This window comes from Thunnus maccoyii, chromosome 11 (genome assembly GCF_910596095.1).
Source record: "Thunnus maccoyii chromosome 11, fThuMac1.1, whole genome shotgun sequence".
In the NCBI taxonomy this organism is placed as follows: domain Eukaryota; kingdom Metazoa; phylum Chordata; class Actinopteri; order Scombriformes; family Scombridae; genus Thunnus; species Thunnus maccoyii.
This window is the reverse complement of record NC_056543.1, coordinates 10261202-10287761: the sequence shown is the minus strand read 5'-3', so window position 1 is coordinate 10287761 and position 26560 is coordinate 10261202. Positions and strand designations below refer to the sequence as shown.

The 26560-nt window shown below is 40.5% G+C and overlaps 1 protein-coding gene across 6 annotated transcripts in view; it reads left to right on the top strand.

Moving 5' to 3' along the window:
* Positions 1-26560, top strand: part of pard3bb (par-3 family cell polarity regulator beta b) — a 227686-nt gene that overhangs the window by 141441 nt on the left and 59685 nt on the right. For 5 of the 6 annotated variants that reach the window (XM_042425835.1, XM_042425836.1, XM_042425838.1 and 2 more), the window contains 3 exons: positions 1840-1950; positions 2431-2808; positions 26247-26361. In XM_042425835.1, the coding sequence (XP_042281769.1) occupies positions 1840-1950; positions 2431-2808; positions 26247-26361 (604 nt within the window). The remainder of the gene's footprint in view (positions 1-1839; positions 1951-2430; positions 2809-26246; positions 26362-26560) is intronic. The other variant, XM_042425837.1, reaches the window with a different exon arrangement.

Sequence of the window (26560 nt, the reverse complement as noted above, 5' to 3'; positions counted from 1 at the left end):
GTACAGCAAAACAGTTACACATGAAATCTGTAAAATAACTGTAACTTGTCATCTTAGATCATACACTAGCAGGTAAAGTGGTACTTCGGAAACATAAAAAAGCAGTTGAAGTGTAGACAAAAGGATAATAAATCAATAAATGTGCTAGATAAATAAAACATAAGTTGCATTATAAGGTCACGGTTTGCATGTTGGAGATATTAACTATTTAGCAGCCGTGACTGTCTCAATTAACCATTTCCTACTCACCATACAGCCGCTGGGGTGTAAAGTTTAATGTGTTTTTTTAGCATTAGCATGTAAGCAGGCTATACAGTATGCGGTTGTGACATTTTGAGCATCGGAATGACTCATGATAATAGCTATAATGTCAATCTGATCTGGGTAAACAGCATATTTCACTGTCTTTTTTGGAGGATATTCATGTCTCCTTTTAACCTGCCTGATACATTAGTTGCAGTATCCATGTATCTCAGCCAATGTTAAGTATGTAGTAAGGAGAAAAGCAGTTTAACTTCAATCTCTATGATAGGAAATTGTATGGAATGTGTTTACCAAACGTGCCACAAATGTAAAAGTTAGCGAGCTGTACATGGTCAGCTTTATTATGACAACAGAGTTTGTCAGCTTGAGCAATAAAATATTATCAATATGTACAATTATTGTAAACAAAAGTATCTTTATTTAGAGGAGACCTACAGAATTTCATTCATTAATCACTGTATTTTTTCTCTCTCTTTTAACCATAAACCACCATACAATCTAGTGGTAGTACTGGTAGACTGACCCAGTGACGCGTCAGCTGACCCTCCTTTACAACCCTCCTCTTGACCAGGGTTGGATGCGGGTCAGAGGCTGCCTGGCTTTGATGACCTGTGATTGCTACCATTAATGAAAATAAATCCCACGTTTGAATGCCATTTAATCGACTGAGGGAGACAGAGAGAAAGAAAGAGAAAGAGAGAAAAATAGAAAGCGTGCATTGACGATCAAGAGCGAGGGAGCGTACATTATTCAGTGTAATTCAGTGTAATTCTCAGGGTTATCTGTGAAGTGTATGAACGACACAGCAGACTGGAGTCTCTGCTAACAGTGAGAAGCAAGGTGACAGCTGTCTCATAAATGGGTCCAACACAGGTCGAACGTTCATTGAGTAGACCGGCGTCATACACGCGTCTGCTATCTGAAAGTGGTTATAATTGTCAAAATGTTGAATGTGTTTCTATTATTGCTCTATTACAGTGACCCTGAGAGGCCAACACACTGCAAACTCACTGTAAACATGTGGAAATAGACATAATACGAACAGCGTGTTGAGCTCTCAGGACCATTGTACCTAGAAAAAAGAAAAGAGTCACCATGTTCATTCACTTGTGTGTTCAAAATATCTTTCACACATGTTAGGTACACCTGTTATGAAGTTCAGTTATGTGTGTGTGTTTTTGTTTGTGTTCTTGCTATGGCTTGCATGTGTGTGATGTGTGGTCTCCTCCAGGTAATTACTTGTGCAGTGTCCAGTAATGTTGAGTATGCTGTTGATGCTGACCACACACAGACAGTATTGACTGGTGTGGCTTGAGTATTGATATGTAGCCACTTAAAACAGGTCTCTAAGTCTATTGTGTGTTTGCCATATTTTTTATCTAGATTAGGCTGTATTAGGGTATGTACTTACTGAGTATTCATACGTTTTAGCAAGAGGTTGACGCAGCAAGAAGTGTTATTTACCTTCATTTGTGTGTCTATGTGTACCACATTATCCCTCTCCTTTTCTCTCTGTTATTGTTTCTAATTCCTATCTCTCTTTCTTTCTGTCTGTGTTGCTGTTTCTCTGTCCAGATTCGGGAAGAAAAAAGAGGAGAAGAAGGAAGCAAAGGCAGCTTTGCAGCGACAGAAGTCAGACATTCTGAGTGATCTGGAGCTCGAGAGGATGAAAGATGAGAGGGAGAGGTGGGGAACTTTCTGGAGATGAGATGATTACAATTTTGTTTGCTCTAAATTTACTGTCAAATCAACAAAACAAAGTGTACATCGAGAAAGGTTTTTCTTGTCTTCTCTCATGGTAACCATCTTTTGTTTTCATCCTCGATCACAGATGATTGTTAATTTATCATTTTCATTGAAATAGACTGAAACCAGTGTGCTTTTCATTCTTATCACTCTTTCTATTCCCTCTATTCCTCTCTACTCCATGCTTGTCATTCCTGACCTTTATACTAAAGGTGTCTTTCTATGGGGTTTGATTAAATATATTTCTCTGTGGTTGCTCTTGTCCTCACACAATCATCTGCCACACCATCAAACTTGCACAAACATGCAAAAACAACATACTGTATACTTGTGCTGGCTCAATTTTTGCTCAGTTTCCTCTCTCTTACTTATACTTTTCTTACTGCAAATGTCATAACTGGCTATCCATTTGTCTGTCAGAATCGAGGCAGGGCATCCTGAGCTGCGGGAGCACCGGTCCAGAGACCAGCAGGGTGGAGGTGGCGGGTCCGCATATCCAGATGTTGAGGACGATGACGCAGACCCCAACTATGCCCGAATACAGTCCTTCAGGGACCGCAACATGGGTTCAATACCACAGCAGCCTCTGGCTCAGTCACCTCCTTACAGTACAATTCAGCACAGCCATGTCCGGACTCCATCCCCCCAGGGCCCTTCATCCTTTCCAGGGCATGGAAATCATGGTAACGACCCTGGAGCCATCCCTGATGATGATCCCCTCGATAGGCTTTACGCGAAGGTCAACAAAAGAGGAGCTGGGGCTCCGTCCCCACCTGTGTCTGCTGCTGCCAATGACGGGTAAGACACTATGACCTTCTTAGTGCTCATAAGAGTGTAAAAAAAAAGCTCAGACCCCTTGTTTGAGGGTGGTAGTTATCTCTAGTTCCTTTTACACAGCCTGTTCAAGGTGGGCACCGTTATTCCACATCGCTATTCTGTATAAGGTATGAACACAGAATGGCGGGGCATTGTTGTTTCGCAATTAAGCCGGCAGTGGAGGTAGCCACACTGCCAGATTGACGTCTGTGTAAAAGGGACAGCCGGCACAGTGGGACTACACATATAAAACATCTTAAAAAGACCTGATTTAGCTTTTTTTTTATACCGGATGTTAAACCCGGGCCCCCTGTTGAGGCCAGATCTTGGAGGAAGTTTCCTCTGGAGGACCAGTCAGGTTCAGCACTAACGGGTAACAGCTGTTGTCACTGTGTGGGCTCATCTCACACAAGGGCAGGTGTAAGGGGCCTGATGTGTTGTCAGCCAGGTGTCAGAAACTGGCTTTTGATACATAGAGAGTAACCAACAAACCGATTAATAACCTGTTTCCCTTCAATCCACCTTTTTTCACTCCACTCATTTCCTCTCCCGTCTCTCTCCACTTTAACAGTGCAACATTATATTGCTGATGCTTCATATTTTTCTCTCTCTCCCCCCCTTCTCCTGTCTAAATCAGATTTATATGCCACAGGGCAGCTTGTGTGTGTGTGTGTGTGTCTGTATGTGTGTGAGTGAGAGAGAGACAGACAGACAAAAGGAAAGATCGAATTGTTTGTGCTCACTTTGAGCTTCAGTATGAGCGTTTGTGTCCGCTGACATACTGTATGTATTGTGTGTGTGTGTGTGCTGTGTGTATCCCAGCACAAAAGGGGGAAAAAATCACCGCAGGGCTGAATGTGTGTCTCTCAGCTTCACCATCTTTACTCCTTACCTGTATTATGTTAGTCACAGCTCACTTACTTCTGAATATATCTACCAGTACAGATATATTCACACACATGTCTTCGTGCCAGGAGGTAAAACTGTTTGATGGACACTTCCAGGCTTCATAGAGATGTTTTCTGACACTGTGTCTTTCTTGTATTGTTTCTCCCATGCATAAATAATGTTTCATTATGGAAAGTGAAGACTCCTTTGACCTTGACTTCAAGAAGAAGTTTCTTTAAATGTATTATTGATAAAAGTATTAAAAGTATAGTTGTAAAGTTAGTTTATGTTTTATAATTACAGTAGACACTTTGAGATTTTTAATATTAAAGCATTAAAATTTTCTTTCCTGCATTCAAAATATGTTATCAACTAGAATGGTGCTTTTCTTAGTCACATTGTTGTGTTTTTATAGACTGTGCCAAAGCAACAGATGAACCACAAAGCCGTATAGAAGAGTATACGTCCAGCAAACTGATAATCCAGATAATTACCTAAGTGAATATACTGTATACATGCCATGAATGCAGCGTAGGCGTCTTGATTGTTGACACAGTACTAATTTGTGGCTACTGTGTTTGATTTATCCCATCCTTTCCTTAAAAGAAGTAGAGTGGATCTTAAAATGTGTTGATTTTGAAAACCTATATCCATGGCCACAGCAGTCCTGGCAGATAGTGCTACTCATTTATCATCACTTCCTGAAACCTGATGATGCAGACAGAAGGAAGGCCAGGTATTGGCTGACAGCAATCGATGGTGCCAAAAAAAGTAGCTAGTGTGTCAGCAGTGTCTGTGCGTGCGTGACTGTGTGTTTATTGTGCGTCAAGGGAGGCCAGAACAGCAGTGTACATGTGGGAGAGGGAGATAAACAAAATCACTAAGGACTCCATTCCATCAGCACCTCAGCAAATGACGCACACTGATTTACACACACACACACACACACACACACACACAGATGCAGTGGCCAAAACACCAAAAGCATACAGTTCACAAATGTACAAAGTTGTGTGTATGCAGACTGAATACAGGATGTCAGTAGACTGATGCTTAGAAATCACAGATAATGAAAAGCCGAGTAACATAACAGGTGTGACATCATTCATGATAATGCTGGACGATGATGATGATAATTTTAAGACATTAGACTGCCCCATCTGAAACCAAAGGGTCAAGTGCTGCTTGATGACTTGGGCAATACTGAGCCCATACAGGTGTGTCTCAGTGGAAATGATAATACTTTTTGATTTATTTGGTCTTCATTTAATGAATAGCTGCTGGAATATTTGGTGAACAGGACACAGATCTGTATAATGCTTGCTGTAAATCTGGAATTGCAATTGATAATTTTACCTTGTTAACTACATTGAAATTGTTCCTTTAGTTCATATCTTCTTCATGGAACAGTAATTCCAAGTAGGATACACCATTTTAAATTATTTATACGTATGCTATGCTTTTGTTTAGTAATGGTGAAACAAGTTGTGTCAAATCAAAATGAAATAATTCTGATAACATAGAGTATTATGTTTTGTTTCATTTATACTTGCCTTTCATTCCTGGTCATCAACTGTCAGTGGAGTTGACACAATATCAGGAGTATACTATTTTTATTGCCTCTACCTGCCCACACAGTCTTCTCTGTAACTACTGGTGCACCTCCACTAATTTCAAAATCCCCTTCAGTGATTTTACTCTGGAATTTGTCCTGAAACAAAACATATCTGACACATACTCTGGTGCAGCACATTAAAGAGCACATTTTAACCAATGGCATACAGTGCCTCTTGAATCTGTCAAAAGCAGCAGATAAGAGCACTTTAATCAATAAAGTTGGGTGTATGGGTGGTGCAGGGGGGAAATTTTCGCCTTCCACCGCAGAGATCTGGGGTTCGATGACTGTGGTACCTACGTTTTAGTTGTGAGCTCTTATGAACCTCGTAGCTTATGAGTTAGCCTCATAGAATATAGCTGGCGTGTTTTTAGAGATTTCCATGGTTGACACAGAGCGAGTTGTCTTTGCAAGAGTTCAAACATTGTGTCAGTTTCTTCAGACAGCTGACATGGGCAGCAGTGTGTGGCAATTTACATTTAAATACATAGGTTTTAAAATATAGTCAGTTATGTTCCCCAGCACACATCTGGCTGCTTATATGTATTCTTGTGTGTTTTTTTTTTTCAGTGGTTTTACAGCTGTATTATGGAAGGGCAGTTATTTAACCACACAGCACAGTAATATATTACACTGTCTATTTCTCAACTAGCCCACCAGCTTCTAACTAAAATGGAAAGAGTCTCTGTCTGTCCCTCGATTTTCTCAACATCCGTTCATCCGATCGACTTCACACTTGGCGGATGTATTGCTGAGGACCGAAGGAAGTGCGTTGTCGAGTGTGAAGTTGTTTGAATGAGCGGTTCTTGAGAAAGCTGCAAGCAGTAAAATTTTTCAGTGAAGTTAGTCATAAATATGTTTTTTTCACTTCCTGTGGAGTCAACGATCGGAAACACAAACAGCACCAGTCTGCCATTGCAACCCACATTGTGGTCAGAGGGGGGATTACACCCATGGGAATAAGAACTGCCATCTAAAATAGAAGGAGTCTGTGTCTGTCTGTATGTATTTCTTTACAACTGTTCATCCAATCGACTTCACACTTACCGTTTGTATCGCTGAGGACCCAAGGAAGTGCAGTGTCGAGTGCAAGCTCCCGTCTCTACTGGAGGCCAAGCAGTCGGCTCATTCTGAACAGGCACGTTTTGAACTGGCACTGCACTAGTTAATTCGAAAGGGCACAGCCCACTCAATTCCTTATGCATGGCGGAGTTTAACGCAGACTCATTTAGTAAACCCATTAAACTCACACACACACACAAATGGACACCACACAAACATTACACAAAAAGATGGATGTGCTTTAGAAAAGAAGCACAGGCACAAGACAAAATTTCATCCTCCATCTCCCTAAATAATATTTTTTTTTTTACCTGTCTCTTTCCACAAAGGAAAGTATTTCCTACGTCGTCATCCTTCATCTAAGACTGGATCCACAATAGATATTTAAAAAAATGCCTCACATCCACGATATTAATTTTTCTATGCGTTGAAGGATCAAAACCAGAGGCCAAGCAATCAGCCCGTTCTGAACAGGCTACATTTTGAACGGGCACTGCACTAGTCTTCACAGATTTGAGGGCCCGAGTGGCTTACATAAAGAAAGGAAGTAGTAAGGGAGCCCGGGTGGGAGAGAAAATGACACAAGCAAAGGAGCTGTTAAGAAGATTTTGAAGTGGAGAGTGAGATTCTTTACCCACCTTCTGCATGCAAACACACACACAATCTTTCTTATTCCCTCTTTTCCTTTCATTTGGACCATTTTCTCTGTCTTGTGCACTTACACACTAAGGTGCATGTACAAAACTGAGGCAATTAAGATGTCAAACACATGCACACACACACACACACAAATGCGCACACATACACACATGCACACACAGTCAATTTTCTGAAGTGACCACCCAAGCCTTGGATGAGTGCTACCCTCCGTTTTCTTGAGTGGGCGCCCCCTCCCACCTGCCCAACCACTACCACCTAACCCTTCCAAGTGCCCCTTGCAGGTTACCATAACAACCACGACCTCTGGCACTCCACCAATTAGAAAACAATCAGCCTGGAGAGACCAGAGTTGAGTGAGCTTAAGAGAGAGTGGTACTGTAGCGCATGAGTGAAAGATAAGTAGAGAGCAAATAACATCTAGACAGAAAGAAAGAAAAAAAAACAGAAAATAAATAAAAGAAAGGTCCAGAGTGCAACAGGTGCACATTGTACAAGCATAAAGCATAGATTGTCCTAACTTTAAAATTTACATCACAATACTGTGATATTTATCAAAAATATTTATTCCAATGTAATACAGTAGTCTTGCAACAAATGCCTTTGTGGCTTATAATGTTGCAGAGAGGTGTTAATTCAACCTTGTGGGTATGTTTTAGCCTGTAGTCTGTAGTGATGTACTGTACCATATTGTATTGCAAGGTCTAAGTAATGGCTTAGAGCTCCTCAGTTTGTATATGGAAGGGCAAAATGTTTGGCAAGCCTTCACTTTTCACACTTTATTATATTACATACTGTACATACAAAACCCACTATTTAGGTTTTGTCTTGAGCATATAAGACCATGCTCAGGATGACAATAACACCTCATACCAGTGATATTTCCAAATTAAACTGAATAAGCATCTGCTGGATTAATTATCCTCATGCAATTTATCCACTTATTGAAAAGACAAATTCCTGCTACACCCCCGTCTATCCTGTAGTTGCTGTTCCATTCGTGTTTGTTTTGAACTTGCTTTATTAAAGAGAAAAAAACATGTTGGATGTGAGTTTGCTACTGGCTTTCACTTGTCCAACCATCTGTCATCGCGTGAAACTCTCAAAACTTTGTTTGTGCTGGAAGAGCAGCCGTTCTCTTCCTGTTTTATATCACAGAGTAATAGTCTTTCCTTCTGTAAAGCAATCTGCCAGATTTCCTGTAAAATACTAGAGTGTAAAAGAATTTAAGATACAGTTTAGAGGTTGCAAACCTTCTTGGTGACATTTTTATCAAAGAAAATTGACTGAAAAAAGCTACATTCAGGCATATGTTACAGATTTATACAGCTGTAACATATACTGTAATCCCCAGACATAAATAAGCTTGCATGTATACAGTATCTCTATGTTCTCACCTCATACAATACATGATTGGACACAACATTCATATGTGTGTCAGAATTATGAAATGGAGACTGAGGGAGAGGGAAATCGTACAGGAGAGCTTTTAGTATTGCATGGCTGGCCACTGGAGAGGCTTTCTCTCCTCCATGTTAATTAATCTGACATTCTCTCAGCTCAATGAGTGCCACACTCACACACGGACCATTTTTTACACAGTTATACATACTCACTGTCTTTATCTTGCACACACACACATGCACGCGCACACACACACACGCACACACACACTGGAGGGAGCTTTCAGTGAGTGCCAGGCTGGCTTGCGTGAGTGCTGTTCTGTTTCATTCCTTCCTGACTGCCAATAGCAGTAAACAAAGTGGATATGTCTCCTCAGGCTCCATGCAGGTCGAGATCTTGTATAAACAAAGTCACATGTGTGACATGTAGGCTACCTGCACATCCCAGCTATAAACAGCACGTGGTAGCCTACATCTGGCTTCTTTGATCATCTCACTATTAGCCTGACGTTCTTCACAGGTTAATTGCTCCATATACATGTTTTGGTTCAGTATTTTCCTTGCAGGTCCAAGGGAGGTAAGTATATTCTGTGTTGTTTGATGTTTGTCATACTGCCTGTGACTCTTGTCAGAGTGCAATTTGTTGCCCTATAAGACTGTGATTGTGAAGCTATCCTGCCTCTCCTTCTTTACTGTCTGGAAGTTTTTGAGTGCCCTTGTCTTGTGCTGGCTTGCTCACCAGCTACACTAACTCTCTTAAACAGTTTATTCTGCCAGTTGATTCCGCCAAATGCTAGACGTTCCAGTTGCATGCAGTAGTTCTCGCTCAGATTTCCCAGCATAACCCCCTATTTGGATTTAAATGGTGCTGGTTTGTGCCTCTTTTGGAGCTCAACTTCAGGTTGAGGATGGCCTTGAGTTGTGCCTAGATGTGGGTCACCTTAGGGAAGCCCTGTCTGACCCATGCATTAACTGCAGTATTTAGCCACTTTCAGTGAGAGAGGAAAGGCTGTGTCAGGTGGAAGGCCTCCTGTTTGGAGATGACCTTCTGCCCTCTGGGCTCACTCATAGAAGCTCTGGTTCCCTCAAACAATGGGAGAAGCGCAGCTGCAGGCCACATGAAGAGCGCAGTAGTCCAGAACGTAAAAAAGTGAAGCAGAAAGCTCCCTCTCGCCAAGCGATGGAGGCTTTACAAGCTGAAATAGAGCAGATTTTCACAGCAGGGCCTGGACTACGGGGCTGCCCATTCCCAAGATGCATGGGTTTTGCAACAATGTCCCAGGGTTACAGGTTGCAGTTGGAACGCCAGCTTCCACCACCCTCAGGGGCCAAGTTGACCTCAGTCACAGACCCCGTGAAGGCCCTGCATCTGTCACAGGAGATAGCCACACTTTCTGTCCTTCCATTTGGCCTGTCTCTGGCTCCTCACATTTTTACAAGATGCATGAGGGCAGCCTTTACTCTGGGAGTAAAGATTCTCCCCTGTCTCGACAACTGGCTTATTTGCACACCCTCATTCCTGGAGGCAGAACAAATGCCCACGCTTCACAGGGTGAGATTGTTGGGCTACAAGGTCCTCCTAGTGGCCCCAAGTGGCTCCTTAGTCTATTGGACAAAGATCCTTGGCAGTTCCCAGTGAGGATGGACCTCCTGTCCCAGCTGGATGGGAAGGTGTGGCATCCATTTCCAAGCCTTCTTCAACTCTGGGTATGGCCATTGAGAGGGATCACTCACTCTTGACTGACCTTGAGTCCTCAATTTGTGAGACCTTGTGGAATGCAAGAGCTCACTTCACAAGGATGGTGTATGGAAACTGTTGGGTTGTGTTTTCTTCATGGTGCAGGGACAGGGGGTTAACCTCAGTCTCTTGCCCTTTACAGGATGTACTCTGGTACTTGCAGTATCTTTTTGATGCTGGCCAGGCTGCCTCAACCTTGAAGTTATACGTGGCAACCATATCTTAGCTTAGCTATATCTAAACAATGGCCACATTGATGGTAGGCCAGTTGGTCAGGCATTACTGGGTGGAACAGTTTCTGCGTGGTGCCAGGAGGAAGGTAAACCAACCCCCTCAGATGTTATCTGTCTACCAGGGGTGTGGCCACATCCTGGACGGCAATGAGGGAGATGTCACTATCAGAGGTCTGTTTGGCGGCATCCTGGACAATGTCTTGCACATTCTCAACGTTCTGTTGCCTTAATGTGGCCTCTGGGTCCATGCTAGCGTCAGCTATTCTGCCATTGACTTCTACAGTTGACCAATAGGTGGGTATTGTTCTTTGTGAAACTACCGGAATGAGTTACCCACTTTTTTTACTGCAACTGGCAGTCAGGAAGGAATGTAACAGAACAGAAGTTACAAAGATAACTGTGGCTCTATGAATTCCTGGAAAACTGCCAGTCACACCGGTCACTAGGAACCATTCAGGGCTAGAAGATTCTGATTGGCCAGATGCAGGCTACCACATGGTATTCATAGCTTGGATGTGCAGGAAGCCTACATGCTGCACATGCAACTTTGTTTACACAAGATCTGGACATATCCACTTTGTTCCCTGCCACTGATAGTCATCTAGGTATTCACAGAACCTTAGTTAACCTCATAACTTCTGTTTTCCACATCACTCTCTTCTTGTATGTAATTAATCTTGGTGGGGCAGGGGTTTGGGGGGGTGTGTGTGTGTGTTTGTGTGTGTGTGTGTGTTTTGAGATGGGGTATCTTTGCTGGCTTTGACAATTCCACAAGGATCTAATGCAAGTACTGCTGTGACATATGCACATGTAAATCCTTGCCATTCTGACATTCAAGACCATGTTTGCATTTTTCTGACAAGTGACCTGCTATTAATGACTGTCCTCTCCCCAAAAACAACAGAATTGGTTGTTTGTCCAAACAGCTTAAAAAGACCTAGGTTTAGGTTTAGTAACAGAGCAGGAAATAACCTGATTTCTTATAACAATGCAGACAATAATACTCTTTAACCAACCGATATTTACGTGTTACCAACTAGTTGTATGTACGGGCTGTTTAAGTGACATTTTGTCACTGAGATATAAGGTGTTGACAGCATACAAAAGAAAATGGGATTTTTAGGAAAACTGTGTGTAAAGAAATGTGAAATTTTCAAGTAATTTAAAAACCAGAGAGGCAAATGGATTTGGGGACCATGGTGGATATGAGAGAGAAGAGACGTTGTGTTTTGGAACTAAAGGGAGGTAAATTGGAAGGTTAAGTGGGATTTGGAATAAAGAGGAAGGGATGTTAAAGAAAGAAAACGGTGAAGGGGTGAATGAGAAGAGAGGTAGGGAGAAGAAAGGGCCAGAATGAGTGTTTGGAGCTAAAGGAACATAATAGCAGAAGGAAGTGCTGAAGAAAAGAGGGATTTTAATTCTAAAAGCAGGAAGAGAGGGAAGCAGAGTAGAGAAAGTGGAGGATAACGGTAAGGGAAAGAAAGGATATATGATAAGAAAGAAAAGAGTAGATGAGCAGGATGTAAGGGTTTAGAGCTTAAAAATGAAAGAGAGGAGGATGATTTAGAGGACAGCATAGAGGGTCCAAATTTTGTCAGCTGAAAGGAGACATGAGTGGACCCAAATAATTGCAGGAATGGGGAAAGTGGATCAACTAGTAAAGAGAAAAGGAGAAAAGAAGGGGTAGCAAGAGATTCAGTGGGGAAAAGAGGCTAAGTGGATGTTTTGGGATAATTCAACAGATGAGATGGGGAGTGAGGACATGCAAGGAGAATGAGGAGGTGGGGGGGACGGGGGGGGGTCCAGTGAATGCTCAAGGCTAAAAGGGTAAATTAGACTAGAAAAAGAGATGGGGAGGTAGAAAAAGTAAGGGATAAACTGAACTGAGATGCTAGGAGTAGGGGATGCAAAGAGGAATAAAAGAGGAATGAGAAGAGGTGGGGGAGCAAGTTGATGGGGAGCAGTCGAGAAAAGGGCCAGAGTGTGTGTTTTCCGGACTCAAAGCGCATGATTCAGCCTGGCTAATAAGGAAAAGCTCTCAAGAGGCACTCGTCTGCCCCATCCCTTCCTCCCCCCTTGCTCTCCTTCCTTCAATAGTCCCTTTCTAGGTCTCTCTTCACCCTGTTGCACTCTCTTCCTCTCATTTATGATTTCCGCCTCTCGTATTTGCACAAGTAGTTCTCAATGAAAAATAAATTCCATGCAAAGGACATCCGCCCACGATGGAGCATGTACACGATAAAAGGACACATGGGCATATGCAGCACACTCAGGACTCTTAAAAGGACACACATGAACACAACAAAAGTTTCAAGACAAAAAGACTACATTCGCTCAGGGACAAAATTACAGAATTAGCTTTGTACTGTCCTCTTTAATGGTATTTTCCATCCGTGTAGACAACCCAGACCCACATCAGAATCTCTAATAGTACAATGATGGCTCTAAAATTATGAGATGCCTACATATTTTTTTGGTCTATTATTTTGTATTGGCCTGCGTCCATGTCACGTGACTGTCAAGCTTCTGTCTGTGAAAACAAACATGAAACAAACAAAAATGGCTGGCATAGCTTTTATTCTCAGTGGAAAATGCAATATTTTAAGATAGTTTCAGCATTAAGATGTGCATTTTATTTTTATAATCTTCAATCAGTGATTCAACAGATGGCCTTCATATTAATCTATGGTATTGTTGAGTTATCAAGGACACTTTTGTTTTTTTGTGTTGAAAAATGTAGAAGATATTATAATCGACAGTGAGGAAAATGGGCTACGTCCTGGCAGTGGGTCCCCCAGTCTGCCCACCGGACTGATGCGGTCTGTAGGAAATCCAAAGAAGAAGAAGAAATATGTCATCCCTGGGGACATCTAAAATCTACAGTTTTTGTTGAAAGAACATCATCAAACAGTTACATAAATAACATAACAGCTCAGATAACTACATAACGCAAAGACAATGATTAAAAAAATCATGCAAACTACGTGTTTTCAGCGATAGCAGCGTCCATAGCAACGGTAGAAAACGTTGCATTCCAACAATTTTCTGGTGGGACCTGAAACAATCTTTGTCATAACTAACAAACTAAACATCATATACATTCACTGAACAAAGATTATAAAATGCACATTTTTCGCTAGAAATTTTATCAAAATGCATTTTAATGCCAAATCCATCTTTAAAAAAAATGCATTTTCCACTGAGAATAAAAGCAATGTCAGCCGTTTTGTTTGTTTTGTCAGAAAGAAGCTTGATAGTCATGGGACGTGGATGCAGGCCAATAGAAAAGAATGTAGGTATCTCACAATTTTAGAGCCGTTATTGTGAAACTAATACATTTTGCACTGTGGACCAATGTAGCTATTACACATTTTGGGACTGGGTTGGTGTAGATGTTTATTCCTGGTGGTCTATTTTGGACTTTTCATACAGTATGGATAATGAAAGCAGGAACTGAAATTTGAATAGTGGCATCCTGTTGCTAAACAATATGCACACTGTTTTTTGTGGGTTTTAGAAAGGTTTAAGCTCATGTTTGGGGATGAAGGTTAGGTGAATGCATTTTGAGTAAGTTTGAGGTTAGTCAGTAAGGTTGAGCCATTCTGGTTCAAGTTATATGGCTGGGTGAGAAATCTTTTGGAGTGATTAAAAGGGCCAAATGGTGGACCCTTTTTATCAACACTTTCAGCAGTGGGATCAAGAGCAATGTAACACACATGGTTGTGTGTTTGTGTGCTGAAGTCTGAGCACTGCCAGTTTGCCAGTAGATGCAGTATCCTTTCATATAATTTGTTCTTTGAAAGCTTAAAACTGCAACTGTAGGCTAAGCTGTACATGATATGCACCTCTTTCAAAATGTATCTACATGTGGAGCTACTTTGATTGTTCAGCTTGGGCTACTTGGCTCCTAAAAGTTTCTGATACCGGTGGAGATAGTTGATTTTGAAGACAACATTAAGCAAGTGGAAGAAGTTGGCTCAGTTAGCGGACGTTCAGACCAGAAACACCCCCTTGTTAAAACATAGCAAGGGGCTATGATGGTGAAGGTGTGTTTTGATGAGACATGAAATATGATCCAGGAAGACTAGTTTAAGTAACAGATCCATGAGTTTGAAGGCTTATCAGACACCAAAACACTGCACTGTGTTTTATAATACTCATTATTAATATTCATTATCAAGGTGGCAACTATTTCATCTTTTGTTGCAACAACCGCAACGTACAGTAGAAATACTGTGTTCACGTTACAAAGTGATCTACCAGGAATGTGCGCTTGCACGTATTTGATTGGCCACCGCAGAGCTTTATCATGTGACGATGCATTGCATTTCGTGTTTTTTGTTTTTTTTTGCTGGACAACCATGCATTTTTTTGCCAGCACTCTCTATGTTTGCTCCCCCGCAGTGTCGCCTCATTCAAATGAATAAGAGGGCTGTGTTTTCTTCCATGTCAGACTAAAGTCAATCTTAACATGCTCTTATCATCCTTCTTTTCATTAACACACGTCTAGAAAAAAACATTTCTACAGCTTTCCACTCCACTAACACGCTGTCTATCACAGCGAATGAAAGAACAAAAACACAATGATTGCAAAGCAAAAGTCTCCTATACAGTAATCAGACAAGATAAACCTTCCAATCATCACTCTATATCACAAAGTGAATAAAAGAATGGCAACAGCTACTGTGAGGAATATAATAGCCTGATCATGTTATTGTGTAGCTATTGTGGTTGGCAGAGGTATTAGGCAAATAGGCCTCCTGCCACACACGCGGCTGTTTAAGTCAAAGGGGAATATAGAGCCAGACAGCCTGCCCACATGATTTTATGCCAGCCAGTTTACCACCTGTAGCACTCCCTCTATCTCTGTCTGTCTCACACGCATACACAGAAGGCTTGTCTAAAAAATGTTATGCCAGGCAATTTTCAGTCTGTACAATACGGACACACATAAACACACACACACACACACACACATACACTGATTGTCATGGCGATAGGATGCCAGCCTCTTCTGCCGCTGCGAGTGTCTCTCTTGCACTCGCAGGCATTTAGACAGCTAGTCTGATTGATGTCATGGCAGTCGATAGAGCGCTAATTACTCCCCGTGCTTAGACGGCGCCGCATAAGGAGCAGTGTCATATCCTGTCAGCTACATTTTAAAAACACGTGTCACTTCCTCTTAGTCCGTCGAGGAAAAGAGAGCAACAGAGCAACCTGACAGTGCGTACACGCGCCCCACCATACATACACAACCACGTTATATCACGGTATCATAATACAACGTGTCTATCCTCCGTCTATTCTCGTCCCTTCCCTTTTTTGTCTCTCTGACCCACCTGCCAGCATCGGTGATCTTTTGTTGTCAAACTTCATTAGCGGAGACGTCAGCTAATTAGAGCAAAGCACAAGCTTGGGAGATTAGGAGCAGGAAGATGATGAAGGGCGAGACAAGGAAGGGAGAGAGATGGGGGGGTGGGGGGGAGGCAGGGCAGAGGGGATGGAGATGAGCAGATGATGAAGAGATTAAGATGGAGTGGGAGAGAAGGAGAGATGGATGGTATCAAGGTAGGCATGGAAGTAACAGCACTGATGATTACCTGCATAGAACGAAATGAGAGAGTGAGAAAAAAATGAACAGAGGTGCAAAAATTGAAAATAGATTGTGGAAAAAGTGACAGAATTGTGAATATTTACTGCTCTAAATTAGGTTAAGGAAAAAGTGAAGAGAAAATTAGATGTATCAGAAATGTCAAAACGATAGAAGATATATGAAATAATAAATAAAGCAGAAATTTATATAAACACCTGATGGGCAATAACTTGTGGTCAAATTGATTGAGTTGTTTTTGCGACTTGCAAGTAATCATGTGTGTGTGTGTCTGTGTGTTAACCATCTCCCGCAGACAAGTGTGAGCGAGCAGCCGTGTGAAACAGAGATACACGATACAGGAAGAGACAGAGATAATACATTGACCCGTGTCTGTTGTTGTGGTTTGGTTGATCCTTGTAAGACACAGCTGATAACGATCTTCTATTCTACAACTAGACACCGGGGACAACACACACCAGACCAGTACGCATCTGCAGATGCGTGGAAAGAAAAAGACTACAACTCCCTCTTGTCATCATCAGTCAATATTAAGCTACATTTCCTCTATGTGCTCCCTCACAGATATCGACTGTGGTCTGTGTCCTGCCATTGCCTAGAGATGATGCCCACCTAGAAATAATGAAATAAATATTATTTTTTAGGCTGTTTATTTATGAGTTAATATACTTCAAATAATAAGTATCCCCTTAAGCCTACAATTTTTGGATAGACGGTATTTTTTTGCCTTTATTTTGACAGTGGATGGTAGAGAGGAGACAGAAAATCAGATGAGAGAGAGGAGACATGACCTGCAACAAAGGTCCCTGCTCGCCAGATTTCAACAGGGGACATTGTGACGATACGTTCGGTGCCACCAGGATACCCCTACACAACACCTTAAATACAGTGAAAAACATAGGAACACCCGAACATACATAAGTGGACCTAATTAACATTACGATAGTTATCATAGTTCTGCAATCATATCAATTTATGACAGAAAAACATTATAATTTACAAAGTAAAACGGTATAGTCATGTACAGAATCCTAAAGATCTCATGCTGTGAGATTTTCAGCTCACTTTAAATAAAGCCGTGTTTCCATGGCAGGAACTTTCCCAGAAGGCTAAGAACCTTTTGAGCAACTTAATTCCTTCACCTGCGTTTTTCACTGGAGGAATCAGGGTTTAAATTAATTTCCAAGGAGATTGTTTTTGACCCCAAAAAGTCTCTACTCAGGGGATGGACAGTACTTTCCAAAATTATAGGGGCGTGGGTTTGTAGGGCTGACCGTCACTGATTGGTCAAACACAGACACCACGGCTACTTCACCTTATAGACTCCAGTGTCGATATTAGGATGAGTGGAGGTTCATTTCTCATTGTTTGTTAATGTTAAAAGTAAAGTTAAGCTATGATGTTGACTTCTTGACTCGTTTTTTTTACAAAAAAAGGCAAGACAAAAAGAGAGAGAGAGAGAGCTAGACAGAGAAAGGGAGCAGCGGTGGTCAAGCAAGCTAGAGAATGAATGAAGAGAGGGCCCCTGTGGTAGCACCACTAAGCCAGTGAATGAGAGAAATAAAACTTTATGTTCTGATTGTTTCATGGTGGTTACATTGTAAAGCAGAAATACTTGACCATCAAACACTAAACAGATGATTTACAGTGGAGACAGGCGCTCTTGAGTTGCATTTCTCCTTTTGATTCATTCATTACATCCAATTCATGCAATAAATAATGTAAATACAAAGAATAACAGGATAAATCCGTGTTGTTTTTACATCATGTGTTAATACTGCGTTTCTAGTGCTCCCGTTATTTTTTTTAATTCATCATGGGTCTAATTTACATGATCTACGTGGTTCCTCAGATGAGATCGAAATGCAAACTTTTAGTTCCACGTTTAGTTTCTGAGATTAGTTCCTCTGGATCCAAAGTATCTGGAACTTTTGGTTGAAAAGGGCCTTTAGACATGAAAACTTTGACCCACAATATCTTGATATGTAGATATCGTCAATATAATTTTATGGAAGGATAGTAAAAGCTGAGTTATATTACAGTGCTGGTTTGTCCTGTAGTTGTTTAGTACTTGAGTACTGTGTGTACGGTAGCTCCTCGAATGGATTCAACCTCCTCTTAGGGAAGGAGTGAAGGTATTTACTGGTTCTGTATGGTCAGACACGTTTCCCTTTGTAGCAATAAATGCTCTCAGAAAAGAAGACAGTTCTGACTTCTTATCCCGCCCCACACAACTCAAAGAGCTGTATTGATGTTGACCTTAATTAAGATATTATGTATGATTATTGCAGTTTGTATCATCGGCTAGAGCAGTGGTTCCCAAAGTGGTTGCCACGGCACCCTGGGATGCCATGAGAACAGGCCAGGGATGCTGCGAGATTAATCATATCATTGTTTATCTATTGTGCGTTTTTAATAACATTTCACCACATTCATTTCAGAATCGGCAACATTTACATTTACTACATTTTATGTTACGTTTTCAAACATATCTAAACAGAATAAATAAGCAAAAAATATCAAAATCACTGTACTAAAAACTCTGTTTAATATGCAGGTAGTCTCAGCTGACATGACGACTTGCTGTTGCCAGTTGTCATAGTAACACAACACGCTTTCCGGCTCAGGAGTTTTTACAGGGGCTCAGCAGTCAAAAAAAAAAAAAAAAACTCAACACAGAGACAAGTGAATCTGAGCCCGCTGACAAAACTACAGCACAGATGAGGTTCGGCTGCTCGTGGGAGACGGATATCCTTCATTGTCCGTGTGCATTCACTGTGGTGTTACATGTTCCCAAATTCATATTTGCGTCATGCGGCTCTCTGATCGCTGGTATACATGAGAACGAGACAAGTGGAGTCAGACCTGCAGGTTGTTCATTGTCCCATCAAACTGAAATGATTTTTTTTTCTATTCTTTTCCTGTAGGTTACATCTTAATTATAAGCTAAATTTAATTGAATAAAATGAAAGAAATATATTTAACAGTATTTATTTGCATTCATTGTTTATTTTTTAGCAAAATTATTTATCTGTTAATCTGCACAGTACCTGTCGGCTTTAATTCTGAGTGATTGAGAATGACTCTATTCTATTTAACTTATTATTTAACTTAAATTTAACTTAAGGGGCGCCATAGTCTAAAAAAGTTTGGGAGTTTTACATCGCCTGCCTTAGCAAATCTAACTTAAATAGCAAGTCAAAGGTCATTTACCGTTGCATTGAAGAGTATAAGACAGTCAACTGTGACATTTGTGACATCTGTGACATTTCAAAGACAATTCTTGTTTGTTTTACATTGATCAGTATCAGCAGGATGAAAAGTCAGAAATTTTCCTACCTACTTTGAAAAGGAGGAAAGAACCATTTAGTATACAGTACGTAGCATCTCTAAAGCTATTGAATCAATTTCAGTTTATGTTTTCAAGCCTTATTGATTTTTCCAAATGGCTATCATGACTTTGTGTTTGTGCTAATGAAAGGAAGCCCTACTTTATTACTTTACTTTTTTCAGAAGGTCAACAGATCTGCCAGTGGGAAGCACTTTTATCCATTTCTCGTCTTTCTTTGTTTCTTCTAAGAATGCAAGACTGACACACACACTCTCTCTCTCTCTCACACACACACACACACACGCAAACATAAACATACCTTTATTGTGATATTTGCAAAGTAAAGAACAGTTCCACTCCCTGTAATACCGAACCATACCACTCTAAATCCACAAAAGAGATGTAAGTAGATTATGTTACAAAAAAAAGAAGAGGTTTCTGTACATATTCTTGTATTGTGTAGCTGCTCATTTTTTCTATACACACACACACCTGCACACTTGCAAAGATATAATAAATCAGACTGAGCCGAGAATCTGAGTGACATATTTCCCCTGTGCCACATCTAAGAGGAGACCATACATCACCTGTGTGTATGTCCGTCCCTGTACGTGTGCATCCGTGTGTGTGTTGGCCTGCATTTGTGGCAGATTACACTATAGTCCTTTGGCCGTTTTCTGTCAGATTTATGAAACCTTTTAGCTCAAAGTCATCAATTAGAGAGGACTAAAACATTCGCTTGATCTGTCCTTTCTCTTTTTATCCATCTCTTTGTCCGTCCCTGTCTTTCTTTGTCTTTATCTATTACCAAAAATACAAAAAAGGTTATTAGTTGGATCTGACAAATCACTGTTTTCCTTTAGATACCAGCACTGGTGTTGGTAATGGATTTGCCACATCACCCAGCATGTTTATTTTAATTATTGATAATGTTATTAAGTCTAGCTTAAATGAACCAGACCTATAATGCATTTTCAAGGTATTTACACTCAGCGTGGATATTAAAGTTTAAATAAATGAAGCATCTTTTGAAGAATTTAAAGCTACGCATTGTATATTTTTTTTCCTGAATGGTTTGTGTTACCGCAGGATTTGACAGATCTCTCGTCATGTCATTAAATATTAATGTTAAATATTCATGACCTTTGATTATATGTCACTGTATTATACTGGCTTCAGCACTTGCTTTGAATCTTGCTTTTAGATCAACTTAAATGACAAAGATTTCCAAAACCAATTAAAAACAATTCAGGAAATAGATTTTAGAGATGTAACTTTAAGACTAGACCTGTAAATATGTATAGGCTTTAATGACAAGGACGAATTCCTTTATTGTGGACATTGATATATATTTCTGGCTTACCTCACCACGTTATTAATGGAACAGAAGTTTCAATTATTAATAGCAGCATTATTAACAGCTACGTCAAGTTTCTGATTCTGATTTTAAACATTTATAGAATTATTATTGGTTTGACAGAGCAACAGCAAGAGATTGATCTCCCTGTGTGTGTGCGTGTGTGTGTGTGCGTGTGTGTGTGTGTGTGTGTGTGGGAGAGAGAGAGAGAGAGAGAGAGAGAGAGAGAAAGGAATATGTTGCTGCACTGAAGCCTCTGCTTTTATTTAGAAAAATACAAATATGACTCATTATTTCAGGCCTTTAAATTAAATCCAAATATTTCAAAATGAGAAACATTTGAAGTCGTTCATGATATTTTCGGTACAGAGTCACCTACTGTATCACATCAAGCACAGAACAATGCTTCGCTATTGTTGCCTGTTACTACGTAGACTAATCCTGTCGGTGTTTAATGACCACGAGGTAGTTAAAAAGTGAAGTCATACAAGTCTGCTTTTTTATGGTGCGCTCGTTTCTCCGAAGCTAATCAGTATCTTCCTCAATCTGCGGTCATGGAAATATCTGCATGTGTGAGTTGTGTTATGTTTTTGTTTATATTAGTTTATCTATTTCTTCTTGAGCCCACCCAACTCCATTTATTTGGGTGCGGTCATCAATCATATAAAGTACCCTTTGTGTGAGTGCGTGTTTGTTTATATGTGTGCTTGCGTCTGCGGACAGAAAATGAATGTTGTGTACATTTTATCACCCCTATTCTCCCCGGGCCCTGTGTCAATAAAATGGCGGGGTGGTGTGTGGGAGTGTGCATGTGAGTGAGCGTATTTGCATGTGTGTGTGTGTGTGAGGTGTGCATCATCTGGTACTCCTTGTGACACAAATCATTTCTACTGAGATGCATAAACATGAAGCAAAGAAAGAACACACACGGAATAGAGCGGAGCAAAACACAGGAATTATTCCTTCATGCAACTCAGATGGGTCGGAGACTGAAGTTTCCTCTAGATTGAAAGCAAAGCAAATTTTTTTTGCATCACTTCATCTGTGCAAATTTGACTGTATGACTGCTTGTGCAGTCCTTGCTTGTTCGCTACAAATATTAGCCGGAGCTAGCTAGCAATGTGTGCGATCTGAAACTCGGACTGATGTCAGAATTTACCAGAATTCCAGTTGTTTGTCTTATTATCCACTGAAGCCCCAACTTGTGTTGACACATTTTCACCTCATTGCAAATTCATGTCTGTTCACATCCTCTTTAATCTCTGCACTGACTTTATATGCAATCACACTGCCTCTAAAATTCACTTTACATTTAGTATGATCACATTAAATGACTTTGTTTCATTTCTCCCAATTCTCCCTAATTTCAAAGTCGTCCTCGGTTTGGAGTGGCCCTAAAAAAAAAGAGTAAGATACCAGGAGGTGGTAAAACAACCCAACTATGGAATGGGGCAGCACCCGTGGTGTGTACACTTCATAAAACAGTGGAACAGAAATCCCCAAAAACAGTGACAACAAGGGTGTTGGCAGCCATCCAGTTTAATTACCAACCTCCACTGTTTTCAGTGTTTTTCTTGGTTTGTGAAAGCGTTAAAGGCCTTTAAACACTTTCTGCGTTCTGCATCCGCAGACAGCTGTGGACTTGCACAAGGACCACCAATACGGTTCCATTCATAGTTTTCAGGGTCCACGGACACAGACACGCTCCACACGTGAGCACTAGTAAACAGGGTTGCAGCGTGATGTGAGTATTAGAGATTGCTGTGCAGTGTTTTTCTGATCAGCCTTTAAATGCAATAATCTGTTACAACAACCAGACTTGCTGGATTGTATTTCATTGTCTCAGCAAGGCATGGTCAAAACCTGAGGGCAAGAGAATAGGATGTAGGATGTAAATCAGTCCTGTGCTATAAAATGTGAGTGTGTATTTTTATGTCTATCTGATGTGCTTGTGATGGGTGTTCTTCTTTCTTCTTTACAGTATGGGACACTATAACCCCCATAACACAGAATGTAATAAAGTTTAATGAAATTACAAATAACATATTTTAAGTGTAATAAAATGACAAAATAAAATAAAAAAAAACCACAATGTAATGTCACTTCAATAAAACTGAAGAAGAGAATTGGAAACATTTAATTGCAAATAGCACAGCAAGGTGATAAGATAATCAAGACTTAAAAAAGTTGTTTTGCTCAGTCATCAGAGACCGTTAGCATCTGATTTCACTCTGCTCCAACTCTCTTTGCACACAGTAGATATTGTGTATAACTGCTGACGCAGCTCTCTTTCTCTCTGCAGTTAGAATATGGAGCACAAACAAACTCAAACAGACAGACACACACGCACAGAGAGAGATTGTGTTTCACTATAATGCATTCCTCTGTATATAACGTGTATAAATGCAGCTTCTCTCTACCTAGGATGTCATTCTTACTGTATGCCTCCGGTGAAAAGTTGAAATGGAAATAGAGACTGAATGAAACACAGAGCCAGGACACTGCATGCTGAAGCATGTTAAATATTGTCACAAATTAACAACACACCTAAGAACAGATTATATTAAAGTCAGTTACACCTTTTTTAGAAAATGTCTTTCATTAGCAAATCTATACACAGACTTCTGTTGTACTTGGCAGTAACTGTAGCAGTTGCAGTGGTGAAAGTGTTGTAATCGTGGGAAAAAATACACTAATTTTGTGACCGCACTGAGCAGAACAGCATACAATCTGCACTGTGGCTGCTTTTGCTCTTCAGAGGACTTAACCGTGTTGACGGATGCAAAGAGACGTTTCAGTATATCCTAATGTATTTGCTGCCCCTGTGCTCTGCCCATCGGGTGAGGCCCAAGCGTGGTGTGAGTGAGAGGATGCGGGCTCAACAGGGGGACGGATGAACTCAGATCTTTAGTGAGGCAGGTAGACAGAGAGACAGTGGATGAAGGTACTAAACAAAGTCACGTTTTTTGGGGGGATGTGAGGGTGAGAGCACTTGCAATAGATATGATTTGTGATGTGAGACTGAATATAATGTGTTTTCAGTGCTGCAGATATTACACTCATTCCCACAGCTCTCTGGGTTTATGGTTTCACGGAGAAAGGAGGGAAAATGAAGGTACAAGACAAAGTCAAAAAACAGGTAAAGAACAAACGGAGACAGAAAAAAAACAAACTTGCATTTGTGAAAGGTATTTACATTTTGGAAATACAATACTGCTTGAAATGTATTATTTAGTATTTTAAAAGACAGCATTGATTTTCAACTTCATATAATATCATTTTGAAGTAAAAGATGTAATTACATTTAGATTTGTTTTAGAAGGTTTTGCTTTCAGAATCATTTTGTAGGAATTAATTTGTTTTGAGTGTCATTATTGACAGGTTCTCTTTGATAATGAATATGTTAGTAAAAATAAAAATTAGAAAACTGAATAAAAAAAGTACCTTTCTGAAATGAATGTAAACAAGCACTGTAAGTCTGCTTGCTAATCTGCTAGCGATGTTAATGTGCCATGTCATTGTCTAGCATGTTTCTGGTACGTGATATGGTGTAACTGGTTTTCCCCGTCCACCGTCATCACTCTCTTTCTCTCAATGACCAAACATACATGGGTAAAATTGGGGTTTTTTTCTTATCATCTGATCTGTTCTTTGTTGGCTGACTCACTGAATAGTCAGAGAAAAACACCGCTGAGAAAACGCTGAATCAGAGAGAAAAATGTTTCTACAAAGACTTTACTTGAAAGGTATCCTATGCAGTTTTCTTATTAACAAACCAAAGTTTTGTTTACACCGAGTGTTATTCACCCAAACACGATGTGCGTATCCTTGAGGTCTATCGAACATGTTGTGTGCATTTCCCTCCTCATAAAACATTCACAAAACTGATGTTTTATTTCAAACCCTGCATTGTTTACATCCATCCGTCTGCTTAATAGCTAGCAGTCTTCCTCTTCTTCGTCTCTGTCTTCGCTTGTACACTGCTGCGTATATTGGCAGGTTACCAGCACTTGACGATCAGTGGAATAGTGAGAAACCACCAGCAGAAATGTTAGGACTGGAATATCCAAAGCTGTACTCAAGATTTACTAAAACCCACTTCAGAGCAGCGTTATTCCTGATTTTTCAGCGTCCCCCCCCCCCCCACCACCACCTTCCCCAAATGTTTAACACAGTTATGTATTTATGTATAAATAATAAAAATGAATGATGGCTGAATTCCATGCGGCTGCTTTCATGCTGTCTCATTCTTACACGGTCATGACTTGACGGGACATGTGAATAGAACAGAGCCGTCGTTAATGTGCCGTGCTATGACAAATCAGAATAACTGCTGTGAAAACTGGCAGATTCCAGTTTTCACAGAAACAAACGTTTCCAAATTAGAACAGACCAATCTTCACAACACTTTACGGGTTACATGCTGAGTATTTGTGATGCAACTAAGAAATCTGGCTCTTGGCTTTCCCTCTCAGAAGGTATTATTTTTGGTCACAGACTGCCTTGGAGACAGGGAGGAAGTGTGTGTGTGTGTGTGTGTGTGTGGCTATATTTCGGACTTTTCATAAATCGTGATGGTGCATTTCGATGCATTTTTCCTCCTTCCATCATCTTGGTTCAGAAATTGCAGACTGCAGTTCTAATGGTGCATATGGTTACATATATGTATGATATGACTTTCCATATTTCCATTATGTGTTGGTGTGTGTATATATGTGTGTAGGTGCATGACTCACAGGGGTGCCCAGGGTTCAATGTTGATATGCTATATATTTCCTCTGTTGACAGAGAGAAAGAATGTTCATAGAATGATTGATGTGTTTTTCTTCTTGCTTTTTGCAAGAGAAAGATGGAAAAACAGATATAGATGTAGGCAAGAGATTGATCTTTGTGTGTGTGTATGTAGCGTGTGTGTGTGTATGTACACAGGTGAGTTCATCTAGTCTTTTACTCTGTTGTCTAATTTCTGCAGGCTGAAGTCAGTAAGTGTTTGAATAAACAGATCACTTCTAATGGCTGGCTCATCTGGAGACTGCTGCTCGGTGGTGATATCCAGCAGAGTTCTTTTTATATAGTGTGTTAATACTGATGTGACGCAGTTGTGAGCAATTCAATTTAATTGTCATATAACAACGTGCAGGCACATATGTAATGACATACATGGCATAAAATAAACACATCATATACACATAGTAAGACAATATAGTAAATATATAGTACTATAATTTTGTAAAAACAAAAAAAACACTAAGAAAAATATCAACATATGTACAGATTTAATATCAAAAAATAAAACAACCTAAAAGTCACTGCCTTGGTTATGTGGATGTCTATTAAACATGCTTTGAATCTTAAAGTGAAACTAAATTTACTCAGTTTAGTGGTCGAATTCTGCACCTGTAGAGATGGGAAATTCTTCATACTACCCATAGATACTAGTCCAAATCCATTTTTGTGTTTCAGGTTGATCTAAATGCTTGTTTCTCAAATCTTTTCTGTGTGTGTGTGTGTGTGTGTGTGTTTAGCAGTGTGGACAGGATCCAGCAGCTAAGAAGAGAGTACCAGCAGGCGAGGAGAGAGGGAATGGTGCCGCCTTATGAGGAGTTGGACCCACGGCGCAGAGGGCATGAAAACGACAGGGTAAGGATCTCAAATATACACATGGACACACAAAGACACACGGCACGGGCGAACACTGATGCATGTCAAGTAAATAGCCCCATGATCTCTTTTCTGCTCTTACATTTGTTTCAACTTTTCATCAGTTTGCCTCTCCATGAGACAACAACACCAGCATCTCTGTATAGTGTGTTTGCACTGTGTATTTGCTTCTATCAGC